This window comes from Suillus clintonianus (assembly GCF_016758775.1).
Source record: "Suillus clintonianus strain FC179 chromosome Unknown DEU56scaffold_35, whole genome shotgun sequence".
Lineage (NCBI taxonomy): Eukaryota > Fungi > Basidiomycota > Agaricomycetes > Boletales > Suillaceae > Suillus > Suillus clintonianus.
In genome coordinates this window covers 99,289-115,166 of record NW_024539259.1, presented here as the reverse complement: position 1 = coordinate 115,166, position 15,878 = coordinate 99,289, and the positions used below count along the sequence as shown (strand labels likewise).

Below are 15,878 nucleotides of genomic sequence, written 5' to 3'. Positions count from 1 at the left end.
CATGATAGCATGCAGTTGCCAATCCGTGTTCGAAGTGGACGGAAGGTTGGATTCAGATTATGTAGAACTAAAACTTTAGAACTACATAGCATGTGAACTGTTCCTCCCGGGCCGGCGTACATGACCGTGAACATCAGAACAGCACAGACTCACGCGAATATGGATGCCGATTAGCTGTGGATAGACAGGACCAGGTGGTCCTAGTCGCGTCCCATCACAGTGGCGCTTGCTAGCGATCATCCGACCGCCGTAAAGGTGACATTGTTTATTTATATAGAAAGGAATTCCTATGCTGCGCAGCAGTGGTACCATGGTCAGTTTAAGTTTTTGCCGTATATAAGTAAGCCCTCTTAAGTTGCCTCTCAAGCCCATCTACGACAGGTACACGATACAGCACGAGTGACTACTAGTCTCTCTCTCTCTTACGAACATCACTATTGTTGTACTTCCGTCTTCGCCATGAAATTCACGTCCGCCCTTCTGCTTTCCTTCATTGCCAGTGCGCAAGCAATAACGACGCACACTACCATGATCCTGCCCAGCGGAGTCCCAGCGTATGTGGCTTTCTTCTTCGTGCCTATTTCCCTTCCTCTAGCATATTTCCCCAAACCCAATCAAAACAGAAATACTCATAACCCACTTATAGATCAAGCGGACTACCTCTCAGCACCGTCTCTTTCGACACTACAGCTGCATCCTCCGTGCTTTCCTCGCTTTCCTCCATCGTCTCTTCCGAGTCGTCAGTTGTGCAGAGCGTGCTCTCATCCATAAGCACCTTAACCACCTTACCGACTCCCACCACTTCCCCCATAACCACAACGTCGTCATCTGCATCGGGTACGGCAAGCGCACAAGCTACGACAACCTCTAGCGCTGCAGGACGAACAGATGCGGGTCTGGGGCTGGGGTTGGCTGCGGGAGCTGCTGCGGGTTTACTTGCGTTCTTGTTCTAGATTCATGTAGGTGGTTATGCACGTATTCACGTAGATCGGAGGTCACGTCCAGGGATAAAAGTCGGGAGGTCTCACGAATCGTATGTGCACGTGCGGGGCAACTGCGGGCCCGAGAAGATATTTATATCTGACGATAACTATGGATCAGCTAAAATAGACATTAACGGACGCCTAGGCCCTACCGTACGTTTCTGTGTCTCCGCAGCCAAGTCGTATCGGTCTATCAAACACGGGTACTGGTATCAGTTCGAGCTCTGGCTCTAGTCACCACTGGACAGGCCATGGACAAGTTCAGTCTGGTCAAGATTTTTGGTGAAGTCAGTTGTGGTGGATCCGAGTTGGGTACATGCATCGGCTGGGTTCGGTCGGAGTTTATTTCTGTCAGTGACAACGTTGCCGCCGCCGATCTGCATCCCAGCCTCCACGAAACTTCCGCGAGTTATGGTCCCAACACGTTCACAGTCGTTGCTGATGGTCATCGACTTTCACACTGTTTGCATTCACTGAATCAACACTGCTCACGGACCGGCTGAATACTGAAGTTACCACTTTGTGCACCAACGCCTTCAACTATCACTAGTACTGGGCCCTGGGATGACCATGAACTCTCTGTAACTTCGCCCGTCCCAGATTTACCACCCACTGTACTGGAAATATCAATCAACATTCTCATTATGCCAAATGTTCAGCTACCATCGTTCAATTACTATCTCAGTTTATTTCACTTCTCTGTCCTTGGTAGGTGTGCACGAATGACTAAAGTGTGCTCGGGGCGAGAGTGTGGATGCCGAAGAGGTGGCGGATGGATCGATTTCAGCGCTTGGAGGAAATGCGCTGCTTATATAGGGCCACACATGTTTCATGTACGCTGGCATGCTGCCGAAATGCATTAGGACAGGCGGCGGACGGAGTGGCATCCAGTCATCATGCAGCGGCCCCGCGGGAAGCTTAGACGCAACACTAGGGGTCATTGAATCATCATGTAGCCCCACAGAAATCACGGGAGGCGGAAGCTCGACACCAGGGGACACAATATACTCCTGCGGCGGACTTGCGGGAGTCCGATCATCATACAGGCCACGCTGTGGCTCCACGGAAGTCATGGAAGACGAGAACCCGACACTATTGATGGAGTTGTCTATCTCATCGTCCCCAGACAACAGACCCGGATCGATCTGGTTGTCTTGTAGGTTCTGAGTGCGAACTGGGTGTGGCAGGAGAAAAGGTTGGAGTTCTGGGGGGAGCGAGTCTGAGATGTTCTCAGACCACAGAGGGTTCAACCTGTAATGCTCATTCTCCATGTTGGCTGTGTCCACCAGAGGCGATAGGTCACCTGGCTCCGCGCTGGAAGGCGAGGAAGTGCACTTGGTGTCCAAGGTTTGGAGAGTGTGTAAACGGCTAATGGGCATTTGTGAATCGGTGGCGTTTTGTAGCTGGAAATTAAGCAAGGAAGGCTGGGGGTGCAAAATGACTTGGGGGTCTTGTAAGGACGGTGAAGATATGGATGGGAGCCCTTTGTAGGATCCCGGGAAAGGTCCACATTCACAGTTTGATCAAGCGGCTCATTGTGGACTGATGACGCACCTGTCTTTGTGTGGAGTCTTCTTCTCATGGACCTCCTTTGGATGGAAGACAAACTGCACTGGACTCCTCCGAGTCATGACAGTCACAGAAGAGTTTGGTGCACGCTGCTCCAGACATATAGTGGCCCCTAGGTGTTGGCTAGGGATTATTGAACACCATCGGTGTTTCCCCGAGACTCGAGCTTCAGTTACAATAACCTGTACCGCCGCGTGTAAGTCACGGTGTACCGGAATTCGAAGTCAAAGAAAGTGAGGCCATGAGAAAATTTAAAGATGATCATACTGGCATTTGTTCAAGCCTCGAGAACGCGGACGATATCGCCAAGATATGATATCCTGATCGCGGCTGTGAGCCTATTTATGTGGCCGTGTATGCCCGTTAACGCCGCTTCGGTGACGGTCCAGAACTTCGGAAGAGTTCGAAACTCGTTTCAGCGCGCCTCCATCGAATGCGTCGGAAGACAACTTGAATGAGAAGAGCGGCGCTACGAGTGCCACCCACAACTCGAAAGGCAACGATGGTGAGTGGAATGACAGAAGATCAGGTTGTTGAAACGTTGAAACCGTTCATAGTCAACGATACAGCTGCAAGTATTTGCATTTTTCTGATGTGCCGACATATGAGACTCGGTCCACTCTCGCTCGCCCGAAGTCTCAGGTTCATCATGGACCGATCTTTTTTTTGAGCTCTCGTAACTTCCGCAGCCCGACATTGGCCCGACAGCTACTAATCGGTTCAACACTGTACAGTTCAACTTCAAGCACGTATGGCTTACGTTCTTCTGCATTGAACTGTTGCCAGGTATGTAATGGTCGTCGCTCAACAAATACATTAAGTAGTTCAGTGTCCGAGTCCCAACTTACGCTCTACCTACACAGGCCCTGGTTCTGGCACCGGTGTACACACTTATTTCATCGCCGTCAGCCAAGCTCGACGAACTTTGAGCACTTATTGTGCTTCCAGACTCCACCGTGCTGTCACGATCCTACCCATTGAATACTCATCATCATCATCATCATCATGAAATTTGCCTCTGCTCTCATCCTGGCTTTCGTTGCTGGTGCGCAGGCCCAGCCCTCAGTCAATATCTCAGCACTACCCACGTACGCACCCCCCACCTTTACTCACCGTCACAAGCTACTAGATTGACCGTGGTCCCCATAGCATCACCATCCCCCCACCACCCTCAATGACTTTATCCACGTTGACTTTAACCGCCCCGACTTCACTGCCTTCCTTGTCATTAGGGTCTAGTACCACGACATCCACGTCAGCGACCGTAACAGTCACTTCTTTGGGCGGAGCAATAGCAGGTTCATATCTTGACACTGGCTTGGTCATAGGAGCTGTGGCAGGGCTCTTCGCCTTCCTGGGGTGAAACTACCAATGGTAGTATACCCATGATGAGAGTGGCCATACACGTCATTTCACGACAGACTTGAATCAGCTAGATCTAGATAAGTAGAGGAATGGACTTGAATGGACCGACAAGTTTATGCATTGTTCTATGTTACCATTTAGCCACGATAAGGTACCACTAGTAAATGAGTCATTTAGGTGTTAATACATCTGCACAACCTGTTTCCAAGAAGAACATAATTGCGAGATAAATAATAAGTTTAAGCGTCAGTCTTGGCCCTCGTGATGCTGGCACCGAGGCGACTAGAGCACTGTCATGGGGGGAAATATTGATACGTCCGCGCTTGTGATCAAGTCTTCATCCCAAACAACTACAAAAATGGGCAATCAGCAATAATAGCGAGGGATCAAATGATATCATACAGTCTTGATCTCCTTAACGCTCATCTTCTGTAGCTTCGTTCCCGTGCCCTCACCGAGTGCGGCGTCCGCAAGGTCAGATTTAACCTCCTGAAGGCGCAGCATTCTGCAAGGTTGTTGTGGGAAGCAAGGAAGTTTGTAAGTAAATGAAAGCGGTGGACCTGAGTGAGTGTTCGTACGACGGAAACAGGCTAACTCACCGCTCTTCTATCGTATTTTTGACAACAAGCCGCTTCACGAAAACATCTTTCTCCTGTCCCAAACGGTGTACGCGGTCATATGCCTGTGACTCGGATGCATAGTTCCAGGATAGATCTAAGCTATTCATCATCATCGTTGTCAGCCATCGTAATGGAAATGATTCGAACTCTGTGAGACTTACTTGATAATCCGATTTGCCACAACCAAATTCAAGCCCACACTACCACACTTCGTGCTGATGAGGATGACCTTCGGTCCGTCATGTCGTTTGAATGTCACAAGGGCGCTATCCCGTGATATCCGGTCCATAGAACCATCGTACCGCAGGCTGCGTATCCCGTATCGCGAGAATAGCGTTTCCATAAGGTCAAGCATCGAGGTCCCTGTGGGATACTGTGTCAGCAATGACTTGAAGAGTCCTCGCTTAAGATAGATACGAACACTGCGAATAGCAGATTGTCTTGTCCCCGCTGGCGTCCCATGACTTGAGAAAATCGATGAGGGCGAGCATCTTCGTACTCGGCTCGAGGTCGTAATCGCCTTTTCGCCACATGGCGATAAGCGCGCGGGAAGGGGCGTCGGACTCTTCTAACTTTGCCTTCTCTGTGCCTTGGGAGGCGGGTTTTTCTGCGCTGTCCCTCATGGGTCCCTTTCCTTTTCCATTGTCTTTGTGCTTCTTCGAGGATTGCACGGCGAACCCCCTTCCGAATTCAACGTCGGAATCATCGAGATGGTCCGACACATCACTCATAGTCAAGTCAAGTACTTCGTCCTGTAGTATACATACCGCCCAGTCAAACTCAACGCCAAAGAAAAGGAAAATCAAACGCACGTCGTCAGACTGCTGGCGCAACCTTTTCTTCCCCGCAGCCTTCTTCTTCTTGAGTTTTCCCTTGTTCGCGAATAGCTGTGAGAAATCTGGCATATCATCGTCGGAGCTGTCGAGTTCCGGCGTCGCACCCCTGAAGCGCGAGGGCGCAGATACCTCGATTTCCGAATCTGAGTCAGATGACTCCCCACTTGAATCTTTGCTCGTGTGTACAGGTTTCTCTGGCGCAAGCCGGCGAGCGCGTTTACGGGCGCGATTTGCCTCCTCGACTTCATCCTCCTCTGGCTCGAATGCAATAGACCTGAACACCTTGGTTTGGCTCAGGTCGTTCATCTTCTTGCACGTAGGGCCTGCACGAATGCGTGAGTAAACAGCGTGACGAAGAAGAAAATGATACGCACAAGGTCGCTGTCCTTTTGCAGCAGCAGCTTCATATTCGCGTTCCGCACGAAGGTTTTCTTTCTCATTTCCATGACCGCTAGGTAATTGTTAGGCGCGACAGATGAATGGGGGGGTTGCCAGCTCACAATTCCCCGTTGTGGGCAATCGGAGAGTTTGAGAGTATCAGCAAACAATCTAGGGATACAGGAGCGCGATCAAAACACAGTAACTATCGCATAATGAGGGTTCACATACCAAAGCAGATCTCATGGCCACATGTAAGAACACGGCCAGCGTCGTTGACGTACACTTTCCCGTACATGAGGAGTCAATTATTAATGAGACACGAACACGTACAATCCTTGCAGACAGGGCACGTTGCATCTGCGCCCTCCTCATCTGAAAAGGCAAGTAGATTATTCTCAAGCGCACGCGTCATGAACCTGAGTGTAGTAGATTGTCAGTACTTTTACCTATCACACGATAAAGCAAAAACGAGCCTCTTCTTGACCTGTTTGCAGATAATTTAATGCTGGTCATGGTTAGACCAATAACACTCACATCGTTGACCCAGGTCGACCCCATGACTCGAATCGCTCGCGCAAGCTCCCTTTCCTTGTCGTCGGACATGAGTAATGAAGGATCCTCGTGCTCTCCTGTATGACACTATGGGGTGTGTTAATTCATCCATGTGATCGAAGAACGAAAGACATACCAGGATTAAGTTCGGGTGGCAACACAACTGCCGAAGCCGGAGGATCATCGCCTATAAAATGTATTCAAAAATGACCACAGGAATGCGAATGCGAATAAGTACCAAGATAATGGTTGCACTGGGATAGGAACTATATTTAGCACAGATAACTCAGAAATAACACGGTGCATACTTCTTTAACAGTGTCCCCCTTTTGATGAAGCGATTGATTTGAATGTGGCTTTTCTTTTCGAAATCATCGTACAGCTGCGATATGTGAGTATGTAAAATGCCAGGGTACTCAATCAACATACCTGCCGCTCGTCTGCCGAGAATTCAAGAGTCACGAGCTCGATGTTTTTCGGGGGCAGCTGAAGGATCAGTTTTCCTTCCTATAAAACTCGTGAGTGAGAACACAGGCATTAGAAACTCCATTGGCAGTTCACCAATCTTGCTAGCTTTGTACGACGAAGCAACAGGGGCTTCAAAATTTCCTGCGCTCGCATTGCTGTATGATCGAGTTTACCCAAGGACTGCATCAGAATGGGGGGTTTACTCACCCGCAAGTGGCGCATCCTCTTGCTGCACCTTTGCCTGGACGAGCGTGAGAAGCAGGACGTTCAAACATGCGAAGGAACGTACAACATATAGTTTAAACGACTCCCAGTCATTCCAAGGGCGGAAACGCCCAAAGCGAATAAGCCCATATATGTCAGCACTAAGAGTAGTTGGCTAACCAAGAAATGTTACAAGAAAAAAACTTGGGCGTACAGGGTATTTGTGACGGGTGTGCCGGTAAGCATCCACCTATAAGTCGAACGGAGAAGAGCAACGCTGCGGCTAGCAAGCGTTCCTCTGTTGGGAGTGTCATATAACTCGATAAATGGCATAATGATGATGTTGAACACACCTATTTCGAATAAACTGGGCCTCGTCTAAAATCACACGATACCATCTCACGCGACCAAGCACCCCTCTGCAAGATAGCTGAAGTGATCGATATCGTTCGAAAAATGTGTTACTTACCCGTGGTTTTCGAGATAAGCCAGCTCCTCGCCTTCTTCAAGGTCTTTTGGAATGGTAAGCTCCATGCTTAGGGTTTGATATGTAGTGATGATAACCTAACGATACCTCGGTCACTATGTGAAGTTGTCATGATTTGAATGACGTACATCTTTAGATCTGACGTCCATCAGGGTGGAAAGCTTGTCCCGTCCGTGATGTATGTGAACAGTAAATAAGTCGTTAGACTTCGTCTCTATTTCCTCTTTCCACTGGCAATGACGTTAATGTGGGCAAAGTCGATCAAGAAAGACATACTAGCCTGTTGAAGGAGCGCAGAGGGAACGACGACGAGAGTAGTCTTCACAGCATCAGTGTCCTTGGGCATATTGGCTGCCATTGTGGCAATCATTTGAACAGTCTTGCCTGAGATAGTATACCTCGTCACAGGTGCATTTTGATGAAGTTGAAACGACTGACCAAGGCCCATTTCATCTCTGAGTGAACTCGATCTATAAGGTGGATGGACTGAAAATTAAGAATTACTTACGCCAAGATACCACCCTTGTGAGGGGACCTCTTTTCTTGGTCCACCATCCTACGTTCTGAAATTAATACATGAACAGAAACCTACATAACACTCGTACCAGTTCACGCCAATGAGCTGGTGAGGTAAAAGCCGGACTTCTAGACCAGGGAGGAGATCCTTGTCGCTATACGATCTCAGTACAACTATGGTGACTGTTATGTCACACGTAGTATTTACCTCTGAAGACCAAGGTTCTGGATGGCATCCTTAACGGATCGCCTATCCCCAAGGGTTTCGATAGAGTTATAAACAAATTCTGCCAATCTTGTAAGTGGGTCAGCAACGGGTACTGTCACAGTGCTCGGGCAAAATACCTCCGTTCTTGATCAGGGCCTCCTTGGTCAATGCGACTGACAGGAGTTTCGTTGTCGAATCTCAAAGAAAAGCCAGATGTAATGAGATTGCTTTGAATCTCGTTCCTGGTTCTTGATGTGGATCCACCAGCTCCAGATGACGCGCCGTGTGATGAAGCGCCAGCAGCGGAAGCTACAGTCGATTCATGAGATGATCATAACGGATAACTACAGTTCACTTACTCGCGGGCACAGGCTTGTTGAATGGTGATTGTGGTCCATGAATCATGGAACCGACGTCTGGGAGGGTTTGTACTCTCCTCACTGGCGACACAGGAAAGGTATCTGATTTCCGCTTGCCGAGAGTTTGGGATGTTTGCATAGTGGTATGAGAACTTGAGGAAGAAGCAAGCATCGACGAGTAATCAAGCGCAGCCAGTATGCGAGACGTCTTCTTTGGTGTGCTCTTGGACATATCACCCATCTTCGCGTATGGTTGCGATGAACGAGCGGCAGCGCTGGGTGGTGAAATGATCACAGGAACAACTACGTACAGCAATTAAGCACGAAGGCGTTGCCAAACAATGCCAAACAAACTCTAAAACGCACGCGGAAGCGAATGATTTCACTTTGCCGAGCGGACCAACGACGAGTTGCACTCAGTCTCGGTCGCATGACGCCCATCTTCATCCTCTTCATCCCTCTGGAAACCTCCCAGATGTGAGGCCAATAACTCCCACTTCCAGACATTTGAACGAATCCAGGAACAAGCCGAAACACTTTTGCACAATGATAGGTCACCATTCGACTATGTAGATGAAATGGGCCGGCCTTACGTGGCGAAGACTGGCTTTCGCCTTTCTTGTTCATAGAGGGCCCAAGACCGACACGCCAATATGTGGAACTGGTCTCGTTCTTCCAGTGGGATAACTCGAGTCCTTCTACTCGCCTTCTGCAAACCTTGCCGTTCCTGCTAACTTCTGGTAGCAGTCTGTACCCGTCCTGTCGTTGCCCCCTGCCTGAACTTCAAAGCGTTTCCTGCCATACACGGTGTGACTCACTGACGTTGTACAGTGGACTGACTCGCTTGGGCTCGAAGCATCTTCCAACTGGGGACAGTGGAGTTACTTCGCGTTGTATCCTACGGTGAGATTTTTTTGACGTTGTCGGTTCATCTCGGGTGATTTAGCAGGCGAAGCAAGGAGTTTGAAAGTTGCAGACGCCGGTCGTGCCGCTTTCAGTAGTCATTGTATTTGGACAGCGTCGACCACACAAAGTACTTCATTCGCATCTTACAAATTATTGTATGCCTCTCAAAGAGACATAAGCATGCTATCTGTCAATTGAATGAAATGTCGCCCAGGGACAGTCACAGTTGATGCGCCTGAAGTCACCATTGCAACCTGAATTGTTAAGGCCATCTGGCTTTCGGAACTCATCGAATACCATTCTGCTCGGACTCCTGAACCTGTAATTCACAAGGACAATTCGACGTTTCGAGAGAGTAAAAACATCGTGTCTTCAGTGTACGTGATCTCGCTGCAGCAATTTCAAAGGCGTGCCAACGATGGCTGTCTTGTTGGGAGCAAACAGTAAAGGGAGAACAATACACGATGATCCGGCACGACCGGCACCTGCCAAATTTTCAAACTCCTCGCTTCGTCCCACTCAACCCAGGCTTAGCTGCACCGCCAATACACCACTCGAGCATCCGTGGTGTTATACGCCAGGCTGGTTACGAGCCTACTGGTCAGAGCCGTACGAAGGCTTTTATAAGTTCTACTTTCTCATCACCTTCAAGACTGTGATAAGATACTTACGTTAATGAGCTGGACCTGCAACAGCTTTCACAGTGCGAACTTCGAAGTATTACACTCAGAGATCTGATCTCGCCGGTAACTCCTTTCCTCTTGGTTTCAATACACTGTGCTTGACCTCTCGCTGTGATGTGTCTCCTAGAATTTCTGATGGGCCACATAGCACTGAGGGCTATAACACTGGTACAGCTCCCCCCAGAACTTTTGTACCAGATGCTGGCACTTCTCGACGCGTACAACCTAGTACGGCTACGACAGGTAAGTGAACACAAGATTCATTTTACTATGCTTATCCGCCACAGACGTGCAAAGCGCTGAAAGCACTGATCGACAATTCAGAGGTGCTGCAATATGTCATCGACCTGAGTTACTTCCAAATGATTCCAATGGGAACATCCGAAATGGATGAGCTACCAGCTACATGCCGCAAACGACTGAGACAGCATGACGCTGCATGGCAACGCTTCGAATACAAGCAGAAGTGCACACTCCCCTCAGTGATGTTAGGACGTATGTTTGAATTTTTGGGTGGTGTATACGGCTCTGCTGGGGAGGACTGCATCCACTTTACGCGTCTTCCATCCGCGGCTGATTCTAACGATCTACATTGCTGGAGTCACCCTATCGACGCCACGACCTTGGTGGACTTTACTTTCTGTGCTGCACAAGATCTACTCGTCGTAGTAGCAGATTCACCAAACCCGTGAGTATTTCATTCATTCTCTGTGTCCGTTGTCAGACTAAACTGTGCTGGAAGCCGGACTTATCCATACGATATCCATCTGAGGTCGCTGACAACGAACGACATCCACCACGATGCAGCGCAACCGATCCTGAAAGCACTCGACCGGGATATCATTGACCGTGAAATAGTCCGGTCCACCGGCCATGTGAATGTCCAAATTATGGGGGACTACATCAGTATGCAAATGCGCAATATTGTAGTAAACGGGGCCATGCTCGGGAACTATATACAAATGTGGGACTGGAAAACCAACGATGGCTACCAGGTAAATCACTGTTACAAGTTAACTCTGCTAGAAACTCATCAGTACCACAGTTCATTCTTTGGTTTCACAGTGGTTTCAACGACTGCTCCTTCATTGCCGAGGATAAGTTCCTCGTCCTTGATTCCTGCGGCACCGTGGAGATATATCACATTGCTAACAAATCAAAGCCCCCTCAATGCACCGCGAAACTCTCCTTACCTTCTCTAACGAATCACTTCTCATACACTGAGGCATTCACTGGCGAATATATATTTCCTAGCTCCTTACTTCCCTATTCTCGAGAATCCTACCAGCCTTCATGCTCATTTCACCCAAGTACGGACGATCAACTCATAGCCATTCATGTCTCCGCCTTTCCAATGGATACGAGCACAATCGATTTACGCCGCTATAGCTTCTTTATCCTGCGTAGTGCCATTCTGGAACTGGAAAGCTTATTTGCCTGTACTTACGGCCAACCGACTTTGAATGGTCCAACGTTGCTTTGGTCAACGTGGGGACCACGGCATACGACGTGGTTCCGGCGTCAAAGCAATGAGGACTGGGAATCTTCACTCTATGGTTTCCGCGTTATTGAGCCCATCAGAAACAGTCCTTCCGACTTGTCACGCGAGCCCCGACGACTACGTATCAGAGATTTCAACCCACACATCGCTGGGAATTATCACGCACAAGATAAATCAGACTGGCGTGGCCAACTTGTGCAAGGAGAGTTGACTAGTACGATTTCTTACCCATTCGGGGAACCGCTAGGATCTGCGCTGTCGTATCGCGAGATCGTTAGCGAGGAGTTGTTTGATTTAGATGAAGCTTTGATGGACGAAAGTAGGATTCTGCTGCTGAAAGTGAGTCGCGACTTATGCTTGATTCCCTCTGCTTACATGAATTGTGGTAGAGAGGCGAATTTTATGAATTGCAAAAAATCGACATATTGGTATTTTGACTACCTAATGTTGACGCCTTGGGAGGTATGGTCCTTGCGCGTCGCTTGTCCTTCAGTCATCAGCCATATTTTGGTTTTTCTCCGGCATTGTCATTATGTAGCAGTACCGCACCATCTGTGGAAGGTAACTGCTTCATCGTATGCTCATTCTATGTTGGAGAAGGTTAATGCATTACGATATGGCAAGGTGCTCTGCATTGCGAATTACACGTGCCTTATACATCCCATGCTTCTCGGCATAAACCATTCTCATAGATGAGGTGCGTGGGTGGTTTCGCAAGTCCGGGCGTAGTATGCACGCGGCATGATGTGTGAGTGAAAAGACAAAGCGGACCCGCGCGTTGCGGTAAGTTGTTAGAAATATCAAATTTCTTGGCAAATTGATCAGCTTGTGTTTCAGTCCAAAGTTTCGGTGAGGGAGAGCCTAACTCATGCTGTAACGTGCAATGTTTCAGGTACATCAAATGTGTATCACGAGGGTGTAGTACTTACATCAAGGGTCACACCAGCATATCTTCTGCATTAGTGGGTATTTCTTGCGGTCACTGCGGCTGAAACACCAATTGGTAGACAACCTGTATGTAGAATAATCCATCTTCTGCTGTCGGAAATCTCAAAAGTGATGTAATGCAATCTAAAGCTGCGAAATGCTTTCCTTTGATGTGTTTCAATGAAAGCGATGGCTCTGGAGAGAGTTTCGAACATGGATGAGCGCAAGTTGTGTGACAAAGACCGGGAGAGGTCTGATGCAACGCCGCGGCCATCCGACTCCAGAACCGTCGGTAACGTGCCACAATCGTGATCTCCAGTGAGGTAGAGAAGCATTCTGTTCATCACATCCGATGGGAGACTTTGTAAAGACCCCGCAATACGGATCCTGCAAGGCGGTCCGCAGTCCCGATCTCTGAGCCGCCTCGGATATCCACGAACGAGAGGCTATGAGGGGTCTTCTCCAGAAGCCAACTGCGTAGAACAACACGGACCCACCACTGGCAGCCGATTGGTCGTGTGATCAGAGAACGTTCCGTCAATGATAGCACACTACCAGTTTCAGATGCAGAGGGGTATGCTATTATTAGAAACGATAAACGCTTCGACAGTTTGTTTGCCCGTGATGATGACTGCAAGAGGTACAATTTGCGTGCTAGCTCCTCGTGTCCATTGTGGCGATCTCTAGCACTGCCGGAACTGATATGGGATGGTACCGCGAGACTTGGAAGCATCTTCATATTGATCCCGGAACTATCTTAACTAGTAGCTTTCAAGAAGCAGTACATGGGAGTGACTCGTGCCCTGCAAGCTCACAAGCCCCCATAGATTACATTCTGTGGAATGCTCGGCATTAACATTGATCAACGTGATTTTCCACCGACTCACCGATCCTTTCCTAATTGTGGTTACCGCGAATATGTTCCGGCCGTTTGTATCGCCCATAGCGCCTCCTTCTGGAGGTTTGACCAGGGGGAACTATCCTGCTAGAGCAACAGATGCCAGAATCGTGTGCCAGAATGACTGAATTAAAGTATGGACGACTATTGTCGCCGTGAAAAACCACTGTTGACGGGTATGATCGAAGCAACAATTTACAAGGAGTCCAAACACAAACCTCATTAAATTAAACCAATGATCTGGTAGACTGGAACAAAACAACAGAGATCGCAGAAGTTGTCCGTGAGTGCATAAACCAAACGAAAGGATACGTCAGACAGCAGATTCTATACTACCTTCCCCGTCGCCATCAACCATCATCTTCTGCTTCTCTTCGGGATCTAACCAGCTATCCTCCACTGTGGCTTTCACCCTTCTCACGTACTCCTTCATGTTTTCTCGGTACAGCTGCGCAGCCTCTGCATTTGCCGGGCTATTCGGATTAGGATCGTGCAGGAGACTCTGAATGGAAGTAAGGATGGCAGCGACGTCATACGTGGGAGACCAGCGATTTTGTAGAATGTCCAGACAGAGTTCGCCGTTGTTATATACATTTGGGTGAAACATTCTGGAAAGGAATTTTACTGTAGGCGGCTTGTTGGGGTAAGATTCATCAAATGTGAGCAGGAGTTTGAATGTGCCGTCCTCAAAGGGTGTATCAGCTATAGAGCGTTAGAAGAGTTGTCATAGACAATAGATGCAAGACTCACAAGGCCCAAATATGACAGCGTTCCAGATCATGATGTTATCCGGGCATGGACTTCCAGAAATGCCACTTGGCGGGTCACTAGAGAGACGTTTGAAATCACGGATAAGACGTCTTCTGCAGTTGGTAGACTATTGAAATCATAAGTGGCGAAGACGACGGGGTTGATACTCGCATACCATTGTATCTGGCTGGTTGGGATTACAAGCAAGTGATGAGAATTGGAAGATAACTAGAAGTACAAGATCAAGAGGCAAGTTGAAGCCACATCCGGTCCGCCGCTCGCCTACTCCCAACAAGCCGATTGCTTACAAAGCAAATTTAAACCACACCAGCATCCAGCTCTGAGGATAGTTCTCGCGCAAGTACTTTACTGTGGAGGGAGAAGCATTTGTTATGTTACATATTACTGCCAATTGGAAAACGCATTTCCCCCGAGGTACTCAAGAACCCTACAAATCTTCTGGTTTGTTTAGCAGTCTCCCTTCCATTCCACCCTCAACCATCACCACTTGGCCAGTGACGTGACCAGAAAGGGTAGACGATGCAAGGACCACAATCTGTGTCGCGACGTCCATAGGCACGGCCACCTTCTTAAGTGGAATCCTGTGGTGGTAAAACATTCAGCATCAATGACATAATGGATCTGATGGTATCACTGACGTAGCCAATATGCGAGCCACCGTTTGAGAATCTTTCAAGACTTCTTCAACCATGCGTGTCTTGACCCACCCAGGTGCAACACAGTTAACCCTGCCTTTGGGGGCGATTTTTACAATTTCATTCTTCAGCGTAAGGTTCAGACCATACATCATTGCTAGAATACGATGAGTCCATGTCACAATCAGACAAAGTGATTACTGACCACTCTTGGTCGCAGCGTAGTCCCCATTGTTGGCTTCACCATACTTCCCAGCAGTACTTCCGATGAGAACGATTGCTGCCTTGTCCTTGATGCCCGAGGAAGCCTTTTCCAGATGCTTCAAATACTCTCTACACACAAGGAATGAAGACGTTAAGTTCATAGATATTGTGGTGTTCCATTGGTCCAGTGACATCCTTGCAATGGGCACATCTACCCTGTACGATATAGCGTGATTGACCACGATTACTTGTACGGGGCCATGAGGCATAGTAGACAGAGACTCGAACATGGCCACCACGGCCTGCTCTTGAGACAGATTTGCCTGGACGTGTTGAAGATTGGTGTTCGATGCCAGAAGTTCCTGGATCGGACCAAATTGCGAGTTATAATGTGCGGTCACATTTGCACCCAGTGCTGGACGTCCTCAGCTCAATACTCAGCTTGTGAAAAAAATGACTCACTACAAAATAATTTCACAGTCTCGAGCCCGATTCCACCACTTGCCCCTGTGTAGGTAGTGTCAGATCAGCACCAACATGGTAAAAAGTATGTGATTATGACCTGTGACGAGGATATGCACTCCTTTCAATCCAAGATCCATGGTGAACGATAACCAAGCTGATCACAGGTCCAGGTGTGAAAATGTCGAGACGCCATATGGATAAGGGATAGAGCTCGGGGTCACCTGTCCAGGCCTTCTTGCAGATAAGTATGAGGACGGCAATCTGGAATTCTGGATGCCGCCAAGTTTAAGTCCTACATAGGTGCACGTGACAGGTGACCGTGGGTAGCGACGTTGAAGCG

At 48.5% G+C, this 15,878-nt stretch overlaps 5 protein-coding genes across 5 annotated transcripts; 1 reads left to right on the top strand and 4 right to left on the bottom strand.

The window, feature by feature from the left end:
* Positions 1-640: 640 nt before the first annotated feature.
* DEU56DRAFT_756067 (uncharacterized protein) lies at positions 641-2,614 on the bottom strand (the record flags this gene model as incomplete). Its single annotated transcript, XM_041349975.1, has 6 exons — positions 641-949; positions 1,136-1,173; positions 1,222-1,435; positions 1,480-1,600; positions 1,821-2,351; positions 2,538-2,614. 6 exons carry the CDS (start codon positions 2,612-2,614, stop codon positions 641-643), a joined length of 1,290 nt encoding a protein of 429 aa, XP_041208467.1.
* A 1,417-nt stretch (positions 2,615-4,031) lies between these two features.
* Positions 4,032-8,823, bottom strand: DEU56DRAFT_803865 (SNF2 family N-terminal domain-containing protein). The gene is made up of 30 exons (XM_041353237.1): positions 8,549-8,823; positions 8,327-8,498; positions 8,190-8,276; positions 8,071-8,136; positions 7,974-8,021; positions 7,904-7,920; positions 7,746-7,849; positions 7,594-7,695; positions 7,448-7,542; positions 7,332-7,397; positions 7,193-7,276; positions 7,064-7,139; positions 6,982-7,015; positions 6,868-6,929; positions 6,736-6,813; positions 6,615-6,688; positions 6,545-6,560; positions 6,443-6,493; positions 6,289-6,393; positions 6,228-6,238; positions 6,085-6,170; positions 5,983-6,036; positions 5,874-5,922; positions 5,748-5,824; positions 5,350-5,696; positions 4,959-5,289; positions 4,699-4,900; positions 4,517-4,636; positions 4,320-4,422; positions 4,032-4,267 (listed from the first exon to the last, which is right to left on the bottom strand). The coding sequence occupies exons 1-30, from the start codon at positions 8,787-8,789 to the stop codon at positions 4,247-4,249; spliced, it is 2,979 nt and encodes a 992-aa protein (XP_041208466.1). The 5' UTR covers positions 8,790-8,823; the 3' UTR covers positions 4,032-4,246.
* Positions 8,824-9,962: 1,139 nt separating this feature from the next.
* Positions 9,963-12,675, top strand: DEU56DRAFT_803852 (uncharacterized protein). Its single transcript, XM_041353236.1, has 8 exons — positions 9,963-10,200; positions 10,265-10,380; positions 10,425-10,825; positions 10,880-11,132; positions 11,183-11,968; positions 12,014-12,124; positions 12,187-12,224; positions 12,290-12,675. Exons 2-8 carry the CDS (start codon positions 10,273-10,275, stop codon positions 12,315-12,317), a joined length of 1,725 nt encoding a protein of 574 aa, XP_041208465.1. The 5' UTR covers positions 9,963-10,200; positions 10,265-10,272; the 3' UTR covers positions 12,318-12,675.
* A 1,101-nt stretch (positions 12,676-13,776) lies between these two features.
* Positions 13,777-14,391, bottom strand: DEU56DRAFT_871413 (ubiquitin-conjugating enzyme; the record flags this gene model as incomplete). The annotated part of the gene is made up of 3 exons (XM_041355696.1): positions 13,777-14,165; positions 14,214-14,340; positions 14,389-14,391. The coding sequence occupies 3 exons, from the start codon at positions 14,389-14,391 to the stop codon at positions 13,777-13,779; spliced, it is 519 nt and encodes a 172-aa protein (XP_041208464.1).
* A 133-nt stretch (positions 14,392-14,524) lies between these two features.
* Positions 14,525-15,870, bottom strand: DEU56DRAFT_349074 (NAD-P-binding protein). Its single transcript, XM_041345790.1, has 5 exons — positions 15,636-15,870; positions 15,536-15,580; positions 15,075-15,488; positions 14,873-15,026; positions 14,525-14,815 (listed from the first exon to the last, which is right to left on the bottom strand). Exons 1-5 carry the CDS (start codon positions 15,673-15,675, stop codon positions 14,662-14,664), a joined length of 807 nt encoding a protein of 268 aa, XP_041208463.1. The 5' UTR covers positions 15,676-15,870; the 3' UTR covers positions 14,525-14,661.
* Positions 15,871-15,878: the final 8 nt, after the last annotated feature.